Raw genomic sequence first — 22,103 nt, forward strand, 5'->3', positions numbered from 1 at the left:
GTTAGAAACATCGATGAGAGAGAGACATTGCATCAGACTCATTCTCTGCTTCACTGTAGCCTCAGGATTAACAGTTAAAAAAAATCACTTAATTATATATTATGGTTCATTCTTACTAAGAAATACCATGCAGCCATTTAAGTGAATGAGATGAATTATTATGCCCTAACATATGCATAGTAATGTCCATGAAATAATACCCATGAGTAAAATTAATTAAAATAAGAACCTCAGATAGACTATTCACATTTCATTATTTTTACACAAACATGAACAAATTTCAAAAACAAACAAACATCATATTATTAACAAAGGAGTGCATGAAAGTGGTAGGCAAAAGGTGGTATGGGAGCACTTTCATATTTTGTTCCAAAATTTTAAGTTAAAAAAAAAAAAATCCTCATAGCAGAGCTCATTGCACCCTAAGGATCCGAGCTGCTTTCATTAGTTACAGGTCTGGCCCAGCTTACGCCTCTCCTGGTCCCTCCTCCCGCAGTGGCCAACTGGGAAGTTGCTCAGCAACACAACATCACCTGATGTCTCTCTTCACCTTCTCTCACAGGCACCTTGATGGAGAGCAAGGCTTCACACACACACACACACACACACACACACACACCACGCACACACTGCAAAAAGAAGCTGTAAGTGAAGTGTGTCAAGCAGTCTGCCTTTCCAAGAGCTTTCATATAATTATCGTTAGACAAAAGCCAGGACAGGGAATCCTGTTTTCCTTCCCAGCGGCAGTTCATGCCCCCAGCTTTCACTATTAAGACTGACAGGAGAGGAAAACCTGCAGGAACACTCCCTCTATGCGGAGGCCAGGTTTAAATAACCTGAGGGGTTTAAAAAACCACAAAGATGACAGACTGCAAGATGTGGAGAAAGTGTCATGCTCACTTCCCAGTGCCTGGGGATTACAGCACTGCCTTTTCTATCACCTGCACTGAAAAACTCTCTTTTAATTTGCAGTAAAGAAAGCATAAAACAAACAAACAAAAAAACACAGTTTAATAAGTGGCTGAGTGCCCAATGGACAAGATATATCATTTCTTTAAAAAATATTGGTTCAGTTTAAGTCTCCTAAGTCTTCTTTACCAACTCAAAAGTTTTTGTCTTCTTTTGTAAAGGGCTACTGATATTTTGTCTTTTTTATTTACTTATTTTTCTTTTTTTTTTATTAAGGTATTATATGTGTACATATCTTACCAATTCCCCCTCCCCCCCACTCCCATACATGCCCTCCCTCCCCAGAGTTTTGCGTCCATTGGTTATGCTTATATGCATGCATACAAGTCCTTCAGTTGATCTCTTACTTATCTCTGTCTTTTTTTTAGATAGCTATACATTAGTGTAAATACTTTCCTCTTGCACATTAAACATTCAATATATATCTCAATGAATAAAATGTCTCCATTCTCCATGCTTTTAAAAAAAGAGAATTGTTGTCTAGTAGTTTCTATTTCCATTTATCATAATTTCCATTATATTTCTAGTCAAAAATACATATAGAACATCTGGTCTGCAGAATAAAAAACTCATAGGCTGAGGCCAAAGAAAATATAAACCTGATTTCATAGGGTGATACATATTACCCTTTAATCACTTATTTGAAATGAGGATATAAAAAATTGTGAACATTTTAAAAACAAAACATTTCTGTATATTATTTTCACATAAATGGATCAGGAAATTACAGACCAGAGTTACCCTTTAAAACAGGTGACTTATGAGATTTATAAAATTTTCTTGGTGCAAATTATAATCTGGATATTTTTGTTAACTAGAAGCACATTTAATATATAAAAATTATCTGAGAGTATAAATATTGCTAAATACTCAATATAAATTTTTTATTATATATTTATTCTATTTAAATGGCTAACAGCCACCTCGATTTTTACACAATTATTTAAAAATTATTACCTTTAACATTTTTTAACCTTTTTATAGATCATTATAGCTAAATATACATAAGTAAACATGGACCTAACATAAACCTATTAAAAGAACAAACTTGGAAATATTTGGAATTTTATAGGTTTAGAAGTCAGGTGTGACAAAAGTTGACATTAACCAAAATTTGCAAAATCAAGATATGAGTATTTGTTCATGAAAAACAGAGACTATTAAGTGCATGTCATATTAATCAGTGTTATGAAAAGAAATACTAATATCAGTCATAAAACTCTGATTGGTTACCACCCCCATTTATTTTAAGAGAAAGTGGGAGGGGGGGGAAGAAGAGAGAGAGAGAGAGAGGAAGGGAGGGAAGAAGGGGAGAGAGAGAGAGAGAGAGAGAGAGAGAGAGAGAGAGAGAGAGAGAGAAACATATTGATAGATGTGAGACAGAAACATTCATTGGTTGCCTCCCTCAAGCAAAGATTTAAACCTGCTACCCAGGTATACCCGTGATCCTTTGGTGCACAGGCCAATGCTCTAACCATCTTCAACACTGGCCAGGGCCCTGCTAGGTTATTTTTTAAACCTCCTGTAACTGATACTAGTTTTATTGGCTATCCCAATGAAACTTTTACTCTGTACTATAAGAAGAAACTAAGTTTTAATCTACTAAGAAGCAAATATTAAGTACCTTTGAGGAAAATATATTTGATAAAATGTATGTATGATAAATAACATGTATATTTCATTCAATTTTGTATACTTAAAAGTGATTGCCTAAAACGGTATTTTCAAAATTTATTGAAAATAAAAGGTTCAAACTCTAAAGAATCTATGGGATAGTATGAAAAAATATAGGACTCTAAAAGGCAAAAATCCTATTATGTATAAATAGTCATTTTTTTTTACCGCACATTACAAAATATTTAACTAGTGAATACAGACAACTACAAAATACATCATTTCTAGTATATGAAGTAGAAATGTGAACTGACTTGGTAAGAACATTATTTGGGTATAGCTTCCAATATATTTCAAAGGGATTTTATCCTGGATTGGGGTATATATGAAATCTTTTGATTGTATAGCTGATAATATTCCAACTTAAATAGCTGAGCTGCTACTTCCTATAGTGGAGGAAACTTGTGTCAAAACCATGACTGAAAATAAAAAAAGTGAATTATTGCTTATCGCTGGTGCCAAGCTCCTTTGCATGAGTAATATATTCAACAGATTTAAAATTTGATTAAAACAGTCTTTAAAATACACTGAGAAAATATACCCTACATTAATTAAATATGGCACTAATTTATAGTTAAATGCTTATGCCCTCAAGCATAATCAAATTTTTCCATGTTTGGTTAGACAAATTCTGGAGTTGGCCCAAGATTAATACCCCTTAATCTTTATGATTGTTGCATGGACGAATGTAGGATTCTTTTTATTTTTCATTTCATTATATATTTTTTAAATTTTTATTGTTGAAAGTGTTATGAATGTAGGATTTTTTTAAGAGCCATGAGCAAATTTAGGAAAGAATGATTTCATTTTTTACCCTTCACTTTGTGTGGTTGCCTTGAACCCCAAGAAATACCCTCTTAAAACACTAGTACTGCTCTAACCAGTTTGGCTCATAGGATAGAGCATCGGCCTGTGGACTGAAGGGTCCCAGTTCCGATTCCAGTTAAGGGCATGTACCTTGGTTGCGGGCACATCCCCAGTAGGAGGTGTGCAGGAGGCAGCTGATTGATGCTTCTCTCTCATCGATGTTTCTAATTACCTCTCCCTCTCCCTTCCTCTCTTGGTACACACTAGTACCAATACAATCCTCCTTTCATATGTAAGACAGGTAAAGGATAATGTTGAAGGCAGAATGCTAATGGCATTCAAGATTCCCTCTCCACATAGAGCTATCCTGTATAATCTTTATCCTATGAGTGTGGTAGGCCCTACAAATCCAAAAGGGTGAAAATAACCCTCTAGACTTCAGTACTTTATATGGTAGCTGTATTGTATTTGTACTTATTAAATTATGTGAAATGACTTCCTCATAGTATATCGGAAAGGCAGATTCTTTTGCTGGACTTGAAGAAATCTGCTGCCATGTTGTCATAGGGCCATCTCACAAGAACTGCAGGTGGCCTCTAAGAGCAAGAGCAGATCCTGGGTGACACTGAGAAAACAGGGACTTGAATCCTACAACTGCTAGGAACTAAGTTTTCTCAACAACCACAAGAACTTGGACTATGTCTCTGAGGTCCAGAAAGATCACAGCCTTTGAAATATCTTGATTTCAAAGTCATGGAAGCATGGGATAGACTGTTGAATCTCAGAAGGAAGGTTTGGGGGCAGGAAGAGATTAACCAAAGAACTTGTATGCATCCAAGAGGCCTGATGCACAAAATTCATGCAAGAGTAGGCCTTCCCAACCCCAGCTGCTAGCACTGGTTTTCCTCTGGCACCAGAGACCCAGGCTTCCCTGGCAGCCCTGGCTTTGTGTGGAAGGTCATCTGGAAGAATGTCTGGTCTAATTAGCATATTACACTTTATTATTATAGATATGAATAACCCATGGACACAGACAATAGTGCAGTGAAGGCCTGGGGTGGGGCAGGAGCAGGGTGAAGGGGGGCAAATACGAAGGTGGGGGACATCTGTGATATGTTCAACAAAAAGGATTTTTTTAAAAAAGAAATACCTTGATTTCAGCCTTGAGACAGTGGGGTCAGCTAAACAGTGCCTAGAATCCTGACTCTCAGAGACTGTGAGAGTACACATGTGTTGTTTTTGGGTATTTGATTTGCAACATAGAAATCTAATACAAACAGTAACATGCTAATATCACTGTGTTAATATCACTGTGTTCTAAGAGAAACTTCGACTGCTAAGTAATAAAAGTAACTTTAATTTTGTAGGAGTTCAAGACCTTCGTTAATTCTGTAGAAATATAAATTTTATACCTGAACCTTTTTTTTTCTTCTCAGCCTTAACATTCAACACATAATTTCTATTTTCTTTGAATGGTGAGTAAATTAGAGGTAGTTGGTAGTACATTGATTGTAGTACTTATTGTAGTACTTTTATATTTGCATAGTATTTTACTATTTAAAAGGTACTCTTATGCTAAGTTAAATAAGCCAGGCAGTGAAAGAAAAATACCACATGATCTCACTCATTTATGGATAATAAAGAACATTACAACCTAATGAACAAAAAGATAGATACAGAGGCAGAGAAGCATCAAACAGACTGTCAAATTATAGCAGGAAGGCTGGGGAGTGTTAAGAGGGGGTAAGAGATCAACCAAAGGACATGTATGCATGCATATAAACCTAACCAATGGACACAGACACTGGCGGGGTGGGGGAGAGAGGCCGGGGGAAGGCCAATGGGGAAAAAAGGAGACATATGTACTATTTGTAATACTTTAAACAATGAAATGAAATGAAAATAAGAGGTTCTCTAAGATGTAACACAAGATAGCAACAGAGACATATATTCTATTCTCTGTAAGTTCTCCCAGAAAACCATACGAATCAACTAGAAATGCAAAACCAAAAGGTCGTTGACAATGCCTACAGCAAAACTAGCTATTAAAGATCTCCATGAGCCTCCAGGTACTGCGGATGAACTACTGGGAGCTTTAAAGCACGTAAAGTATTAATATCTTTCAGGGAGAAGAAACCAATTTTGCCAAACCTGAGGGGGGGGGGGAAAACACACAAAATACTCTCAAACTCTCAATACGTACGCACTGAGAGTGTAGCGTCCGTTCAGAATGACAGCTAGACCTGGGAGAGATTTGTGCTGATTTAACCTGTGGGTGATTGCAGTGTCTGTGGGAGAGAGAAAGCCCTGCCAATCCTCCAAATGAACCCGCCCATCCCACTTCCAAGAACAAACTGCAAAACCTTTTCAAGAAAGGGGTAAAGAAGGTGAAGGAAAAAGCAACCTTCAGATAAAAGATGAAGGCATCCTAGATACGCTAGCTGCAAGAAGCTAAGTGGTCATATCCTTAGCTTTGACAAATATCGTTTCTATGGCCACTGTGCTAACACTCCACACATTTTTATATCCTCCCCAATATTTCTGTTCCTAACAAGTCCATCACTGGATTAAATAGGTAATATTACTGCCTTTATTTTGGCATTTTCAGTGATTTCTTAACCTCCTACATTCTAATTACTCACGATTTTACTAAAACTGCCTTCTCTGTAGTATTAAAGATGTTGCCTATCACTTTAAAAATGGTTTTTCCTTTTACAAGTGTGCTTCTGAATTTGCACTAAACTGATCTGTCTGCTCAGTCTCTATACACTGATATTCCCATTCTACTGTCATCTAAATAATGGCACTTTCCAAGTTTCTTTGATAAAGTGAGAGAGGGTGAGACAGAAAGAGAAAGCAAGTGAAAAAAAAAAAAAAAAAGATGGAGAGAGGGGGTGGGGGGGATCCTTCAGGGACCATTAACTCCCAAGGGTTCAATAATGCAATCTATTGTGAGATTTAATCTATTCTGATAACATTCTCTCTTAGCTCCAGGATACATTTTTTAAACAATTGTACATGGAAATTAAAGAGTTACAACAGACAAATACCAAACATTTTTTTATGTTCTCACAAAAACCTACTCAGTCTCCTTAGCTCCCTCTTGCTGTTAAATACTTTGTTTTCCTTCCCATCAAGAAGTAAAATGGAATTGGTTTGCAGTTCCCTTTCATCAGCAACATCCAACAAAATGTTAGTTACATAAACTCCCCTGCTGAGCAGCTTCTCACATCAGCTCCAAGCTTCCTGTCCTTCTGTGACAACACTGTTAAATATCCCCCATGATCCTCTGATTTCTCTCTGCCTTTCATCTCTTTGCTTGAGTCAATCCAAAATGTTACAAATGCCATGCCAATCAAAGGCTGCTCAAACTCCTTCGTGGTGGTCATGTTGCCTTTAAAATAAACTACAGAATGCCACTGTCTGACATTAAAATCCTCCCCAATTTGTCCTCGCTCTGTATCCTGCTGCTTCTGAACCAACTAGACTGATGGCAAACCTATCCCATACGTGCCTGCCTCTAGCTTGTTTAATCAAAGTATTTTTCTTGCCTATAATAGTTTGTAATTTCTCATCCTCTCAGCTAAAATGTTATCAAGCCTCCAAATGGAGTTCAAGGAATAAATCTCACTGCTCTCATTATCAGATGGCCACAAATTCCTCCTAGGTCACATACAGATTTTTTTTTCAAAATGTGTTTTCAATCATATTTAACACCTATTTCTCATAATTATATGAGAAAAATAGTCAATATCGCACATATGAAGATGAATTATTGATACATGAAACCTCACCAGAGAATAATGTTTGTTTGGTTTTTAATTTTAGAGAGAGTAGAAGGGAGGAAGAGAGGGGTAGAGAGAGAGAGACAAATATCATGTGAGAGAGATATCCATTGTTTGCCTCCCACTCATGCTCCAACCAGGCCAGAGAACCAACTGCAATCCAGGTACATGGTCTTGATTGGAATAAAACTTGAGACCCTTCAGTGCTCAGGCTGAGGCTCTAACCACTGAGCAGAACTGGCCAAAGCTGAACAGTTTTCCATGTAAGGTAACCCACAGTTCATGTTATGAAACAGGCTAGAATCAAGCAGAAAGCTAGAGACTTTTTAGATTAGAAAGCCATGAAACAGACATGTAAAGTAGCAGATCAGAGGAAAACCAAGAAGATATAAGTAGAAACAGAGAGGAATCCTGAAATCTGTGTGTAGATTCTCCCCCAAATCCTTGGCTGACACATGAACTGCATGTGCAAGCAGACCATGAAAAGCAGTGGCTGGAAAATGGAAAGATTTGTGGCCGCTGATCATCCTACGAGTGCTTTGAGTCCAGCTGAGTAAACTGCCTGCTAGGATAAAAATCAACGTTCTTCAAAAGATAACAGAATCCAAAGCACAGAATGAGAACATATGATCTGTGATGTCCAGTTCACAATAATTAATAGACATGCAAAGAAACAAGAAAATGTGATCCAGAGCCAAGAGAAAAAGCAGTCAGTGCAAGCTTACTTTAGGTTGACCCACAGTTTAAATTAGCACACTGAGATTTTAAAACAGTTGTTAAAAATATGTTCGATTGCTTAAAGGTAAATATAGGCATTATGAATAAAAACTGGGGGGAACACTTAGTATGTAAATAAAAATATAGAGAAAGTGAAGGTTCTATATTTGAAAGGTACAATATCTGTAAGAACCATTAATGGGGTGGGCTTAAGAGCATATTAGGGTTGTCAGAAGAAAGGATTAATAAACCTGATAGTAAATCAATAGAATTTATCCAGTTTGAAAAACAGAGGGGGAAAAAGACTGAATAAAAATAGACAGAATTTTGGATATACTGTATATATATATATAAAAGTGTAATATGCTAATTAGACCAGATGTCCTTCCAGGCAACCTTCTGGATGAACCCAGGCTGTAAGGGAAGCCCAGGTCCCAGGTGCCAGAGGGAAGCTGCTGCTAGCAGCTGGGGAAAGGAAGGTCTACTCTCACAAATTTCATGCTTTGGGCCTCTAGCATATATATAATCATTATTTTAAACTAGAGGCCTGGTGCATGAAATTTGTGCACAGGGGGGGGGCTGTCCCTCAGCCCAGTCTGCACCCTCTTTAATTTGGGGACCCCTCGGGGGATGTCTGACTGCCAGATTAGGCCTGATCCCTGTGGATAGGCAGTCGGACATCTCTCTTGCGATGCAGGAGCACTGCCTGCCTAAATCTCCGAACATGCCTGCCTGCCTAAAGCTCCCAACTGCCCTCCCCTGCCAGCCTGATCTTGCCTCCAACTGCCCTCCCCTGCAGGCCAGTTCGCTTCCAACTGCCTTCCCCTGCTGGCCTAATCGCCCCTATCTGCCTCTGCCTAGGTTCCCACCACCATGGCTTTGTCCGGAAGTCTGAAAGATGGCTGATTGACCCGGTCTAATTAGCATTTTACCCATTTATTAGTATAGGTAATATTTCTGCCTCATTCCCTCTTTCTCCTCTTCAGGGGAATATATATGAAATCTGAATTTACACCAGGAAGGATTAGAGGACCGTAAACATTTTTAGATGCTGAAAGAAAAAAAATTGTTGCCCCAAAATTTTATATCCAGAGAAAATATCCTTCAAAGATAAAAATAAAACAAAGGCTTTTTCAGATAAGAGAAACTGAGAGGATTTTTTTTCCCAATAGATCTCCATTATGTTGACTTTGTATATGTGTACTACATGTGCTTGCATACACATATGTATATATGTATATCCATGTGTATACTCATGTATATATGTATGTACATGCATATGTATTCTTTGTATACCAGTATTTGTTTATGTGTAAATATTCTGACTATCCCTCTTTCCTTCTATATCTCTAGCTAAAATTTCCTATTATATCATCTGCACTGTTTCTTTAAAATAATTTAGTAAATGCACTGTGATGTGTTTATGCATGCTACTTAACTTTAATCTATAACTAGCGGGGGGTTAGTTAACATTTAAAATATGCTAATCAAAAACTAGCCTATAAGGACACTTAACAGATAAAGTACTTCAATCAGGGCACTCTCCAGAAGCAGCTTAGAGCAAGCACTTCAGATATTGTTAATTATATGTGCACCTGAATGTTCACTACTATAAGAAATATGAGAAATAATTTTTCTCTACAGAAATGAATGTTGTTCTTTATATGGGCTGGCTGAAAATAGAGGGAGTCCCCAAAAATGTATATATTTAACAGCTGATTGCTCAATTTTTAAAATAAAATGTATTTTAATAAACACTGCCTTTATAATTATTCAAAGTGTGTGTATACATTTTTGGAGATACCCAATATTTATAGTCAGAGCTGCCCTCTCACAATTGGGATATGAGAATCAAGGGTGTCCACCTGCTGAGCTACAGAATAGTATTATGTAGAGCTCTGCTTTATCTGTGTCACATCGTAATGCAGGATTCTGCCTTTTGTCCTAAAGGAAAGTTAATAATCAGATCTTGACATCAGAATATTGTTTAACATGCTTCAGAGTGGAACTGTGATGTAAGGTGTTTAAAATTGTCCCTAAAATAAGTGAGGTTTGAGAGCTTACCCAGTTTGTTAAGATAGCTTTTATTTCAACCTATTTTTGTTTACTAACAAGCCTAATGATAGGGTATGGGGAAAGATATATAGCTCCCACCCACTCATACTTAATGTATCAGTTTGCAATCTCTCCCCCTAAAATCCCACCTCCCTACCTCACCTGACAAAGGAGTAATTACAGAATCAACAGTCCTTGCATGTCCCTTATAAAACACTATATGTAGTAACTGTACTCTTACAAATTTGTTTATATGTAGATGCATATATAAATCTATGAATATGTTCATTCCAGTTTGGTGGCTACATTAATAAAAAAATTGTATAAGAACACAATAGAGAGCATAGTTTCATATTAAGAAATAATTTGGGGTGGACAAATTAAGGAGATAAAATTGTTCAGTGAGTGATTCTCATCATTATTGTTATTGATAACAGTGAATGAAATCGCCTTACCTCCATATGGTACCCAACTCTGATGAAGGCACAAAGGGGGTCGAAAGCTCCAGTGCCACAGGCCAGGAGGTGTGTCCTGTTATAGTGATGCAAAACCCGAACATAATTTGCACATTCACTCTAGAGCAGAAAAAAAAGAAGAAAATTATTAGAGGGATAAAAATGTTTACCCCAGGAATTTAAGTCTTCCCTGGCTAGAGGAGGCAAAATGTGCAGATGAAAAAAAAAAAAAAAAAAAAAAAAAAAAAAAAAAGGACAAGGAACAGAGGAAGAAGAGACCTGGGTGATGGACACACATTTTTGTTAGCAGCGATGTGGGACTTTCACTTAATAATGGGAGTGAATTATTTTCATGAATTCTAGTATGCACTGAGAAATTCTTAACAAGCACTGTAGGGAAATTTATTCAAGCGTGAAGTTTGAATATGTTCCACTAAGTAATTAAGTTAGCCCCAATGTTGTTATTTTTTGAAAGTATATATAAACAATGAATCAGCATAAAGTCAGAAAACCAATGGTTAGAAAAGGTGTCTTTATTCATAAGAAAACATATACACACTTTAGAGCATTCACAGAGTTTTAATGTTGGAAAAACAAATCATATCTTCAAACATTAATTTACATAAAGCACTTTCATAGAGAATCTCCAAGTAAACAGATAGAAAGCTAGCCAATAAAAATAACGTTTTAAAGCGATGACAATAAGAGTACCACTGGGGGATCAGAAAACTTTTCTACAAAGGATCAAATAGCGTACATATTTAATTCAATGGTGATCTGATCTCTGCCACTTACATTGTGGTTGCAACTACGTATCTATGCAGTTACAGCATGAAGGCAACCATAGCCAATACACAAATGAGTGTGGATGCCTATCTATATATATACAATAAAAAGACAGTGACTGGAACGCCATAAGGACCAGGACAACCAGTCGCTATGAAGCCCAGTGTGGTTAGCGAACCTGCCCAATGGGGGGTGGGGCCAGCCGGCCAACCTCCCCCCAGACAGCTCCACCCCTGATTACCCCAGACACACCAATCGTGGCCCCTCCCACGGCCCCTCCCATGTCTGCTGACCTCCATTAGGCTCTCCCATCCCATTCAGGGGTGGGGCCGGCCAGCCCACTATTCACAGCTCCTCCTCATGGTTGGCCTACCCCTGATCAGGCCCCAATCAGGGGCGGTCCAGCCAGCCAACCTCCTGCCAGACCCCACCCATGCACCAATTTGTGCACTGGGCCTCTAGTGTTCTAATAAAACTTTATTTATGGCAGGCCACATTTGGCCCAAGAACTCCAGTTTGCCTCACTGGTAATCAATTGGAAGCTTTTTGGGGACAGAATGTTTATTTTTACACATCTTTGTATTCTCCAGTTAATCAAACACAGTATGTAATACATATTGTGCTTAACAAAGTTTTAATACTCAATCATTAGGAGAGTTTTATGATCAATAAGCTGAATGGAAAAATACTTAAAATAGCTTCAAACCAATTTGGCTAAATTAATTCTAGCAAACACCTTGTAGGCAAATTAGGTATTGTTACTTCATTTAAAACAAAATATGAGAGAAATACTAAACCTTTAAATGATAAATATTATTTTGACATTGATACATGCAATAATGCAAAAATCAGTAGAGATAATCTTTTATGAGGACAGATTGTGGCTTTAAAGGCTCTGATAAAATACTGTTAGGATAAAAAGCCAGCAGAACCACCTCACCAGAAATGATTCAGGTTATAGCAGTACTAAACTGATTACTCGGGGCACATATTTATTTCTTCTATTTCCCACTCATGCAGCATTTTATTCTATGGGTGACCCATAGAGTGGAATAATGTGTTTTCCCCCAGGCATGGAGAAAATATTATAGTCTCATTTCTATATATAAAAGCCTAAGTGACTGTTACAGCCCAAGGACCAGAATGACTGGTCGACCAGTCACTATAACGCACACTGTCCACAAGGGGGCAAACACTCAATACAGGAGCTACCCCCTGGTGGTCAGTGCGTCCCCAAAGCCAACCTCCTGCATCTGGCCAACCTCCCCCGGTCCTTCCCCCAGGCTGGCAGGCCCCAATTGGTGTGGCCCCAATCAGCCTGGCCTAGATCAGGACTAGGTGAGACAGCCCTAATCAGCACTGATTGATGGCCAAGCCTAGGGACCCCACCCATGCCCAAGTTCATGCACTGGGCCTCTTGTATTGCTATAGTGCCTGCTCTTCATCTGTTGAAACACTAACACATCCTGACTGAGCCAATTAGCCCACATTTTGGCTCAGCCAAACTTAGATTGACATATAGCCTTAGAATGTGCTCACTTCCTCAGCATCACACAGAAGACCAAGGCAGCAAGAATGTCTTGACTCATTCCTTGGCTGGGACCCAGTTACTGCAGAGAATCGAGTTGGCATAATGTGTGTGAGTCTTTTACATGGTGCTTTGCTTTCTTCCTGAAAAACAGGATAAGCTAAGTTTCAAAAGAGATGTGCATGCCTTTCTCCAAAGATGTGCGTGGTGTCATTGGCCAGCTACCCTGAGCAGGTGAAGGTCACTCCTTCACTGATGTGTTAATGTGCTCGTAACTCTGACAGGGATGGTGCTGCTGTCACGCTTTCTCACGCACACCCTGCAGAGAAGCTGTGGGGAAGTGGAGTGCTGGATCTGTAAGCAGGAGAGACCCTTTAACAATGTGTAGAATGTGTAAGGCATATTTACTGCTTTTGCATTCTTTCTTCAAAAATTTTTTTTCTCCTTTTGTTCTGCATGTTTCTAATTTGCTGAACAAAGGGAAATAAAATCTCACAGAGTGTGCTTAGATTTTCCTCAAATTAAAACATTACCTACAATTTTTTCCCCCCAAATACATAGGAAATTAACATTAGCATAAGGAATTTATAAATCTGAGTAAATTAAAACACAATAAAATAAAATAAAAACTAAGTTTGAGATGGCACTTCAACTCCTTTTATTCTAATTCTACATTGAAATTAATTTTTAAATATTGTATGTACATATCTAATCTAATAAAAGAGTAACATGCAAATTAACCATCACTCTGCTACACCCACAAGACACTCCCACTAGTTAATTAGGCGCATGTATGCAAATTAACCCAACCAAGATGGCTGCAGCCACAGAGCAAGCAGGAACCTTGGGTTTCCTGATAATGGAGGAAGCCAAGCTTCCAGCACATCCTGGCCAGCCAAGGCCTCCATTCAAGGCTACAAAATTTCAACTATAGAAGATAAATAAATCCCAGATCCCAGGGCCTCCACTTGGGTTGCCAAGGGCAAGGCTGGCCTGCAAACTACCACAGGCCCCTGGCCCAGGCTGCCCCATGCCCCAAGAGAACCCCCATCCTGATCTGGGACACCCTTCAGGGTAAACCAGCTGGCCTCCACCAGGCTTCTATCCTATCTAATAAAAGAGTGATATGCAAATTTACCATCCTCCAACACACAAGATGGCTGCCACAAGATGGCCAGCAGGGGAGGGCAGTTAGAAGGGATCAGGCCTGCAAGGGAGGTCAGTTGGGGGTGATCAAGCCTGCAGGGGAGGGCAGTTGGGGGAGGACCAGGCCTTCAGGGGAGAGCAGTTAGGGGTGACCAGGCCTGCAGGGAAGGGAAGTTAGGGGCAAACAGGCTGTCAGGGGAACAGTTAGGCATCAATCAGGCTGGTAGGGGAGTGGTTAGGGGGTGATCAGGCTGGCAGGTAGAAACAATCAGGAAGGCAGGCGAGCAGTTGGGAGCAAACAGTCCTGGATTGTGAGAGGGATGTCTGACTGCCCGTTTAGCCTGATCCTACTAGGATTGGGCCTAAATGGCAGCCAGACATCCCTTGAGGGGTCCCAGATTGGAGAGGGTGCAGGCTGGGCTGAGGGACACACACTCCCATGCAAGAATTTCATGCACTGGGGCCTCGAGTATAATATATGTATATACTGTATATGCTTATATATGTTTGTGTGTGTGTGTGTGTATATATATATATATATATATATATATATATATATATGTGTGTGTGTGTGTGTGTGTGTGTGTGTGTGTGTATATGTATGTATTCTTGAGATAAATAGCATATATGATTTTTAAAGCAAATAAAAATTAGGGATTTAGTATTTTGTGATTGATGAGAGATATAATTGATTATTTACTTAATTTAAAATGGATAATACTTACTGCATCTTTTCCTTTCATGATGCATTCTTCTGTTTTTAGCGCTGTACTGGGCCAGTGTATCTGAAAGAAAAGATAATGTACTATTATGCAACTGCATGTAAAAATAAGCCACACTAAAAAACCACTTCCTTTTTTCTGCAATTTCACACGTTATCATTTTGTTCTATTTTCTGAAAGAATAAAGCAAGACAATCTTCTTTACATCATTATTTGCATAATACAGACACTTATCTTTGAGCTTTATTTTTTAAAACTGTTTGAAGGTCCACCTCCTGTCCCAGTCCTTCAGAGGCCACACCAGGCCGCACACACTGGAAGCAGCCTGCTCTGTACCTAACCTCCCTTACATTGTTATGCCCAGACTTCGTGATTCCCAAGGACCACCAGGGAGCCGAGTCAGATGCAATAAACAAAAGAGCCTCTTCCATGCTAGCATGGGCTCTGTCCCACTCACGCCGGCAGCGTGGCGGAAGAGAGCTAATTTCTCCAAGTCCTGGGGTTTTACTCCGGTGGTGATGTCACTGCTTTGGCTGACCCTGATTGGGCTAGAGTCCAATTAATGGAGGATAACTCCGCCCTGCCCCACAGTGGAGTCAGGAGTTTTATCCTCGGCCCGCCCTGCCCTCTCAACATAACATCTGCAGTCCAGTCTGCTCTCTAAACCGGTCTGTCCCTTTAAGTCAGGCACCTCCATGAGTTCCCTTTGCATTTTTACCACTTGGCCCAGAACTTAGTGTGCGCTGGACTCAGTAACAGTTGCTGCATGAAAGGATTTAAGGATTAACGGCTCTGCCTATTTATAACGTATCACCTAATACACTGCTTGTAGGTCTTTACTTTCTAAAACATTGACTCTACCAGTTTCCCACTGGATTCAGGTATTTTTCACTGTATTTCAAAGTTAGTCTTTTCTGCCTTGAAGAGAGAAGACATCACCCCGTTTCTATTTTTATCTACAATTGTACGTAGCACTTTGCTAGGGTCACAGGTAGAAATACATTCCCAACTCAACATTTTGATGAAGGAATAGAAATTTCCCAGCTGAGTAGCCTGGGACTCTCAAGAAATTATTTTTTAAAAAATAACCTTTTCTTCCTCAGGTTAAAAGTCCTCAGGGCCTAGATTGAGAAGAATTCATGTATGATTTCCTGGTCCCCAGTGTCAAGGTTTCCTGTCAGTAGACCCTATAGCCAGGCCAGTGCCGGTATTCTGGACTGTTTCTTCTGGGTGATTTGTTAGTTCCCCAAATAGTCCTATTATCTCTCACTGATATCTCCTTCTACCCCACCCACCTCCAACCCTGGAAGGCTAATAAGGTTATCAAACTACTTATTTGATGTTGCTGATTGAATGTGCTTTTTACTTAGTGAGTGCAGTACTTATTATAATTATTTTAAAATATATTTTATTGATTGTTTTACAGAGAGGAAGGAGAAGGAGAGAGAGTTAGAAACGTCAATGAGAGAGAAACATTGACCAGCTGCCTTTTGCACACCCCCTACTGGGGATGTGCCCGCAACCAATGTACATGCCCTTGACCGGAATTGAACCTGGGACCTTTCAGTCCGCATCTACCACTGAGCCAAACCGGTTTCGGCAACTTAATTATTTTTAAATTAGTGCCCAGCACTCAAAAATAAGAGCTTTTGGACAAAAACCCCTATTTCTGGTTTCTCTAGAAAAAGGTGAAGACAGACAGGCTTGCATTCCGGTGTGGCAACATTCCTCTGGAGTTGAATGTCTGAAGACTTTCAATGGCATAGACAGTCTGATTTACTTCAGACTTTTCTTTTACCTGACTGGCCCCCTTAGCCAATTTAGTGTTTGAAACATGATATATATGTTTAAATCCCATAGATGATCAAGATTTAAGCTTTTCTGATGCTGTGCCCCATAAACTACCAGGTTAGGCACTTAGATGCTATGATAGAAGTGGAAGAGGCTTGACATTTACCTTATACATTATACAGACAAATCCAGTCCCTGATACATGAAAAATATTGGAAATTTGTAAAAATGGGAACAGCTGCATTTTATTATGATAATCCTTATATATTTACATTTATTATCATAGGAGTATGCACTCCATGATTTGAATTGAAGGCATATAATGTTATTTTTATGTTCTTGTTGATATAGTAGCCTCTCCAATTACTTACTAACAATATTCAGCAGAAAGTGTTCTTTTGCTTTCCTAGTGCTGTGTATAAACTTCTTTTTAAAAATATGTTTATTGATTTCAGAGAGGAAGGAAGAGAGAGAATGAGAGATAGAAACATCAATGATGAGAGAGAATCATTGATCAGTTGCCTCCTGCACACCCCCTACTGGGGATCAAGTCTGCAACCCAAGTATGTGCCCTTGTCCAGAATCCAACTGGAAGCCCTTCAGTCTACAGGCCCAAACTCTATCCACTGAGTCAAACCAACTAGGGTGAGCATATGAACTTTTAAATGAAAACAGCGGTGGGCTAGAAGGGGGCAATAGGGGATGGGAAAGGAGAATCTATATAATACTTTTTTTTTTAATATATTTTATTGATTTTTTACAGAGAGGAAGGGAGAGAGATAGAGAGCTAGAAATGTTGATGAGAGAGAAACATCGACCGGCTGCCTCCTGCACACCCCCCACCGGGGATGTGCCCGCAACCAGTGTACATGTCCCTGACCGGAATCGAACCTGGGACCTTTCAGTCCACAGACCGACGCTCTACCACTGAGCCAAACTGGCTTCGGCTATATAATACTTTCAACAGTACATTTTTTTAAAACAGGAAAACACATGAGCTTTTATATTTATGTTGTGACAGAAAAAAGACAAAGAACAAAAGTAGGATATAAAAGAAAACAACTAAAGAGGCAAGTCCCATGCATAAAATCCTAGAATCAAAGTTCTTGATTGTAGCAGTCAATCTATCAGTGAATCATGGATGATTTGGGGGAAATATCACATAAATACAACAATATCAGGTTCAAGTGTTGCCTTGTATCACTCTGAGGAGAGTTACTAACACCATTATAGAGCAGGGATCCCGGAAGTGAAGCTATAGAGTTTACAAATTTTACTTTTTACTGAGCCATTATTGACGGGGGTGGGGCGGGGATGGGGAGAGGAGGAGCAATTTTGCACCATGGGATAGATTTTCTCAGATAATTTTAAAGTCCTTTCTAACTTGAGATTCAGTTTGGATTTGAATTATGATTTTACTGTGGATGCATACATTATTCAAAAGGATATGCTAGAAAATGTGTGTGTATAAAGAAAATACAAATTCATTTTAGGATCATCTATCATTGTAAAGAATTTCCATGACTAATTCATTTAGTGCTATGAATAAATTAGAGAATACCTCATCTGTAATTCAGAATAATGCTTTATATTCTTAACATACTTAACTTGGTATAGGTTTTCAATGATGAAATAATGCCCAGGCCAATAATAAAACCTCAAAATGCCATCACATATTCTCCTCCATCACTGCCTCATCATGATTATTTCCAGGACTATTTCAACACACTGGGTAAGGGCAATTCTCTATAGCATTTCCACACATGTACTGACAGCTTTTGTTCCACACTATCTTTTCAAGCAGCCTTGGAAGATAAAGATAGAATCTCCTTTCCGGGCAAATGAAAAAGAGTTGTTTCAGGACCAAGATAATAAAAATAATCTCTCCCTCTGGGCACAAGTAGGGACAAGTTGCTAGCAGCCCCTTTATAATACAGAGTTTCTAAGCTTGAGGCTGGTTAATTGGGTGTCACACATACTCATTGTACAAGCAGCATCTACCTAGGCTGCTATGCTTCACGCCCAGGGAACTTGAGGGAGAAACAAAAAGCTCATGCTGCCTGCTGTGCTGGGGGTAATAACGTCCTTTATCTCTGACCCAGGAGTCTCATGGCTTCTGCCAGTATCTGTGAAATCCTGACAGGCTAACTTGTCTTGAAAGACAGATAAAATCTCAGATGCCTAGTTCTTGACGGAGAAAAGAAAGATAGTAATACATGATGGTGAAGCATTAAATGGCTTTTTTAGGATTGTCAGAATATGTTGTTTCTAGCAGCAAACCTAAGAATGACAAATGTACAGAATCATTATTTCAGGTTTTGTTGGGAAACACGAAATTCATGCAAGGGCCTTGGCCGCCTTAGCTTTGTCCCCAAGGACATTCAGTCTAATTGGCATATTATGCTTTTATTATTACAAATAAGTTACAAAGGACTACACAGTGACTTCTTTCTGTACCCCTACAGATGCCCATATGGCACAATGTCTTAAATGCAGCCATTGCTTATTAATTACATAATTACATACTTTATCACACTCTTTGAAATTTACTGAAAGAGATTACAGTAAAGTTTGAAAAATAAGATTCAGTGACATGAAAACGTTGTATTCAGTGTCAAATAAATGAGAACATTAACTACCAGTTTAATTAGGAAGGAAATTTATAAGATTATAGCAATAATCTAGGCTTTGAAAGACAGGTTGGATTTCTGAGGGCAGAGAAAAGGATCTCAACCAGATAACTTTGGGTAATAACAGAGAAAGACCTCACTGGAAATGGAGTTATTTTAAAGCCATCATGTGCAACTGTTAGGAAGGAAAGATAGTAACTAAAATAATTTTCTTCATTTGTTTTGGCAGACAGGATGTCTTTTGGTTCTGCTCCTGAGTTTAGCATCAACAAAACCCATAAAATTAACCTATTTGTTCTGCACAAGACATTTTTAAAGGCAATTAAACAACAGGATATAATGATATTTCAACATTCTCTGCATCAAAAAAGGTAAAAAAGCAAAAGGTTAAATATACATCATTTCATTACAATAGCCCTACAATATAATTTAATTGTTCCCTTGCACATTAAGAGTCTATTTACTATTCTTGCATATCCCAAAGTAGAAAAATAAAATAAAAATTAAATTACAAAGTAATCTTTCCTAGACTCCCTATTGAGTCTCATAATTATATCAGGTTTCACGAATTAACAACTTATTGTTACAAATAGTTTTGACATGAAAGATTTAGTAGAGCAAGAACAAATGAACAAAAAAGAAATAATTTCATTACCCAAAGTAAGATGATCTCCTTTGATATTAAAAAAATAAAATTATTTAGTTAATGTCTCTTTTTATTAAATATATTTAATTGACTAAGATGCTATTATAATTTTCTTTAATATTCTCTTCCTAATTCTATTATTCTAATAAAATGTGTTTAAATTTTAGTTTTTCTTTCTATACTTTACATATGTGTATAGTACCAGTGCCCATCAATGTATATATTAATTATGTCCTATAAATACCATTAAAATACAGAGAATATATTTTAAATATAATACATTAAGAGCCATAATAAATGGTAGTAATAAATGGTTTATAAATTGTAGTCTTTAATTTGACCAATATTATCCTTCTTAGTGTTTATGCTTTTATACTTAATTATAATGACTGTCATTATTCAAGCACTTTATATGACAGAATTATAATATTTTTGGATTATAAACACAATTTGTACTTGAAATGTTTATTCTCCAAAGCATTTGAACTAAAACTATACAAATATTATTGGCCTAATGCATGTCCCTGTTAATGGATGAAATTTACTAAATTGCCATCATTACGTGAAATAATGTCTTCCATTGATATACAAATTATAGTTTAACTAGAGGCCCAGTGCACAAAATTGCTCAGTGCACAGGGGGGGAGTCCCTTAGCCCTCTCGCAGTCTGGGAGACCTCAGGCAATGTCCGACTGACGGCTTAGCACTGCTGAGGAGGTGGGAGAGGCTCCTGCAATGTTCACTGTGCTCGCCAGTGTGAGCCTGGCTCAGGGCTTCTGGCTGAGTGGCTCTCCCTGTGGGAGTGCATTGACCACCAGGGGGCAGCTCCTGTGTTGAGCATCTGCCCCCTGATGGTCAGTGCACATCATAGAAACCATTCCATCTGCTGTTTGGGTCAATTTGCATATTAGCCTTTTATTATATAGGATGTCTTTCACCAATCAATTAAAAATTTAAATTATAAAATATATTTTTACCTTTAACGCAATCAAGTAAATAAATAAGAAAGTATAAATGTTATTACAAACAAGTGTTTAATAGAGCTATACCTACAGACATCCAAATTAACTAGTGTAATTTTAGCTTAAAATAATAGAGGAGAGAACAATTTTAGGAAGAAAAGCTGAAATTTAGAAACAAAAAAAGTCTGGGTGAAAATTTGTTTAAAAAATGTATTACTAAATATGAACTATTCTATAAAGTCCCATCAAATATAGCTTAAATAAACAAACATCCATTTTGATTTCTCTGTGAAATAAAAAATATATATTATACTGCAAACTCGTTAATAACTGTGATTGGTTATTTTAGAAAGTGTTCATAATTCTTAAATGTCACAGATTGCAAGGAGCTGTATGGAGAGAACACAGACAAGCTAATTTCTCATCTGTGGTTGCATGTAGAATGTCCTGAGCTCTCAACCTTTGTCATAAGTAAACAAGCGAGATACTGTTCCTCTCCTACTGGTCAGTGATTTTGCCCATCACTATCACCAACATCTAACTGTCCCTCCTGTTTTTAATCATTACTAATATAAAGTATGGTCATGCAAAGCTAATAAGATAGAAAACAAACACCTTATAACAGAAGGCAGAACTAACGGTACACTAAAGACCAATCTGGGAGACATGAAGTTCACACCAAAGCTGTAGCCTGCTTCTCAATAATGTGACAGTGGAAAGAGCATAAGTTGCTGAGAGAGATGGATATGGCTTTAAATTCTACCTGCTACCTGGCTTCATGGTTCTGTTCTCTTCTTTCTTCCATCTAGCCACTATGCTACTGCTAAAACAATCACACTGAAGTCCACTTCTAAATATGGTATGGACATATTCAGACTCTCCCTCTGGTTCCTGTACTGCCTAGAAGATTCTTTTCAATAGCACGGGGGTCACTATTCTTTAGGATCTGGTCACAGCCACATCACTATCCTTAACTCTGTATCCTGTCCCCAACCACATGCCCTCACTTCACCTATCTACTTCAGCCAAGGTGAACAGTCATTATTTCAAACTGCTCAAAAATGACTGTCTTTCCTCCCCTTTACTCCATCTATTCTTACCACCAACTCTTCTGAACCAAAATTCCAACTATCATTCAATATCAACTTAAATTATATCTCCTCTAGGAAAACCCCAACCTCCAGCTTTTGTATACTTCCCTAGCATTTTATTTGGACCATACTTGAGTTATATGCTATCTATGAAATATATATGTGGCATATGTATACATATCTTCTCCATTACATTATACATATTTTCTAGCTTATTTTATAGTCTTAAAGCTTAAACTTCCGGAGTCCTTAGTCACTAAGGCTTAGTGGCACCTCATCTTTCATGGTTCTGGGAGGGGCCTTGGCAATTGTGAAATTTGTAAGTTTGAATTAATTATA

At 38.2% G+C, this 22,103-nt stretch overlaps 1 protein-coding gene across 1 annotated transcript in view; it reads right to left on the reverse strand.

The window, feature by feature from the left end:
• Positions 1–22,103, reverse strand: part of SEMA3E (semaphorin 3E) — a 210,300-nt gene that overhangs the window by 65,182 nt on the left and 123,015 nt on the right. Inside the window, exons 3-4 of the mRNA XM_084897240.1 lie at positions 14,648–14,707; positions 10,463–10,582 (exon numbers count right to left, since the gene is read on the reverse strand). Coding sequence (XP_084753366.1) covers positions 10,463–10,582; positions 14,648–14,707 — 180 coding nt within the window. The remainder of the gene's footprint in view (positions 1–10,462; positions 10,583–14,647; positions 14,708–22,103) is intronic.

This window comes from Pipistrellus hanaki, assembly GCF_964339955.1.
Source record: "Pipistrellus hanaki genome assembly, chromosome: 10".
Classification (NCBI taxonomy): domain Eukaryota; kingdom Metazoa; phylum Chordata; class Mammalia; order Chiroptera; family Vespertilionidae; genus Pipistrellus; species Pipistrellus hanaki.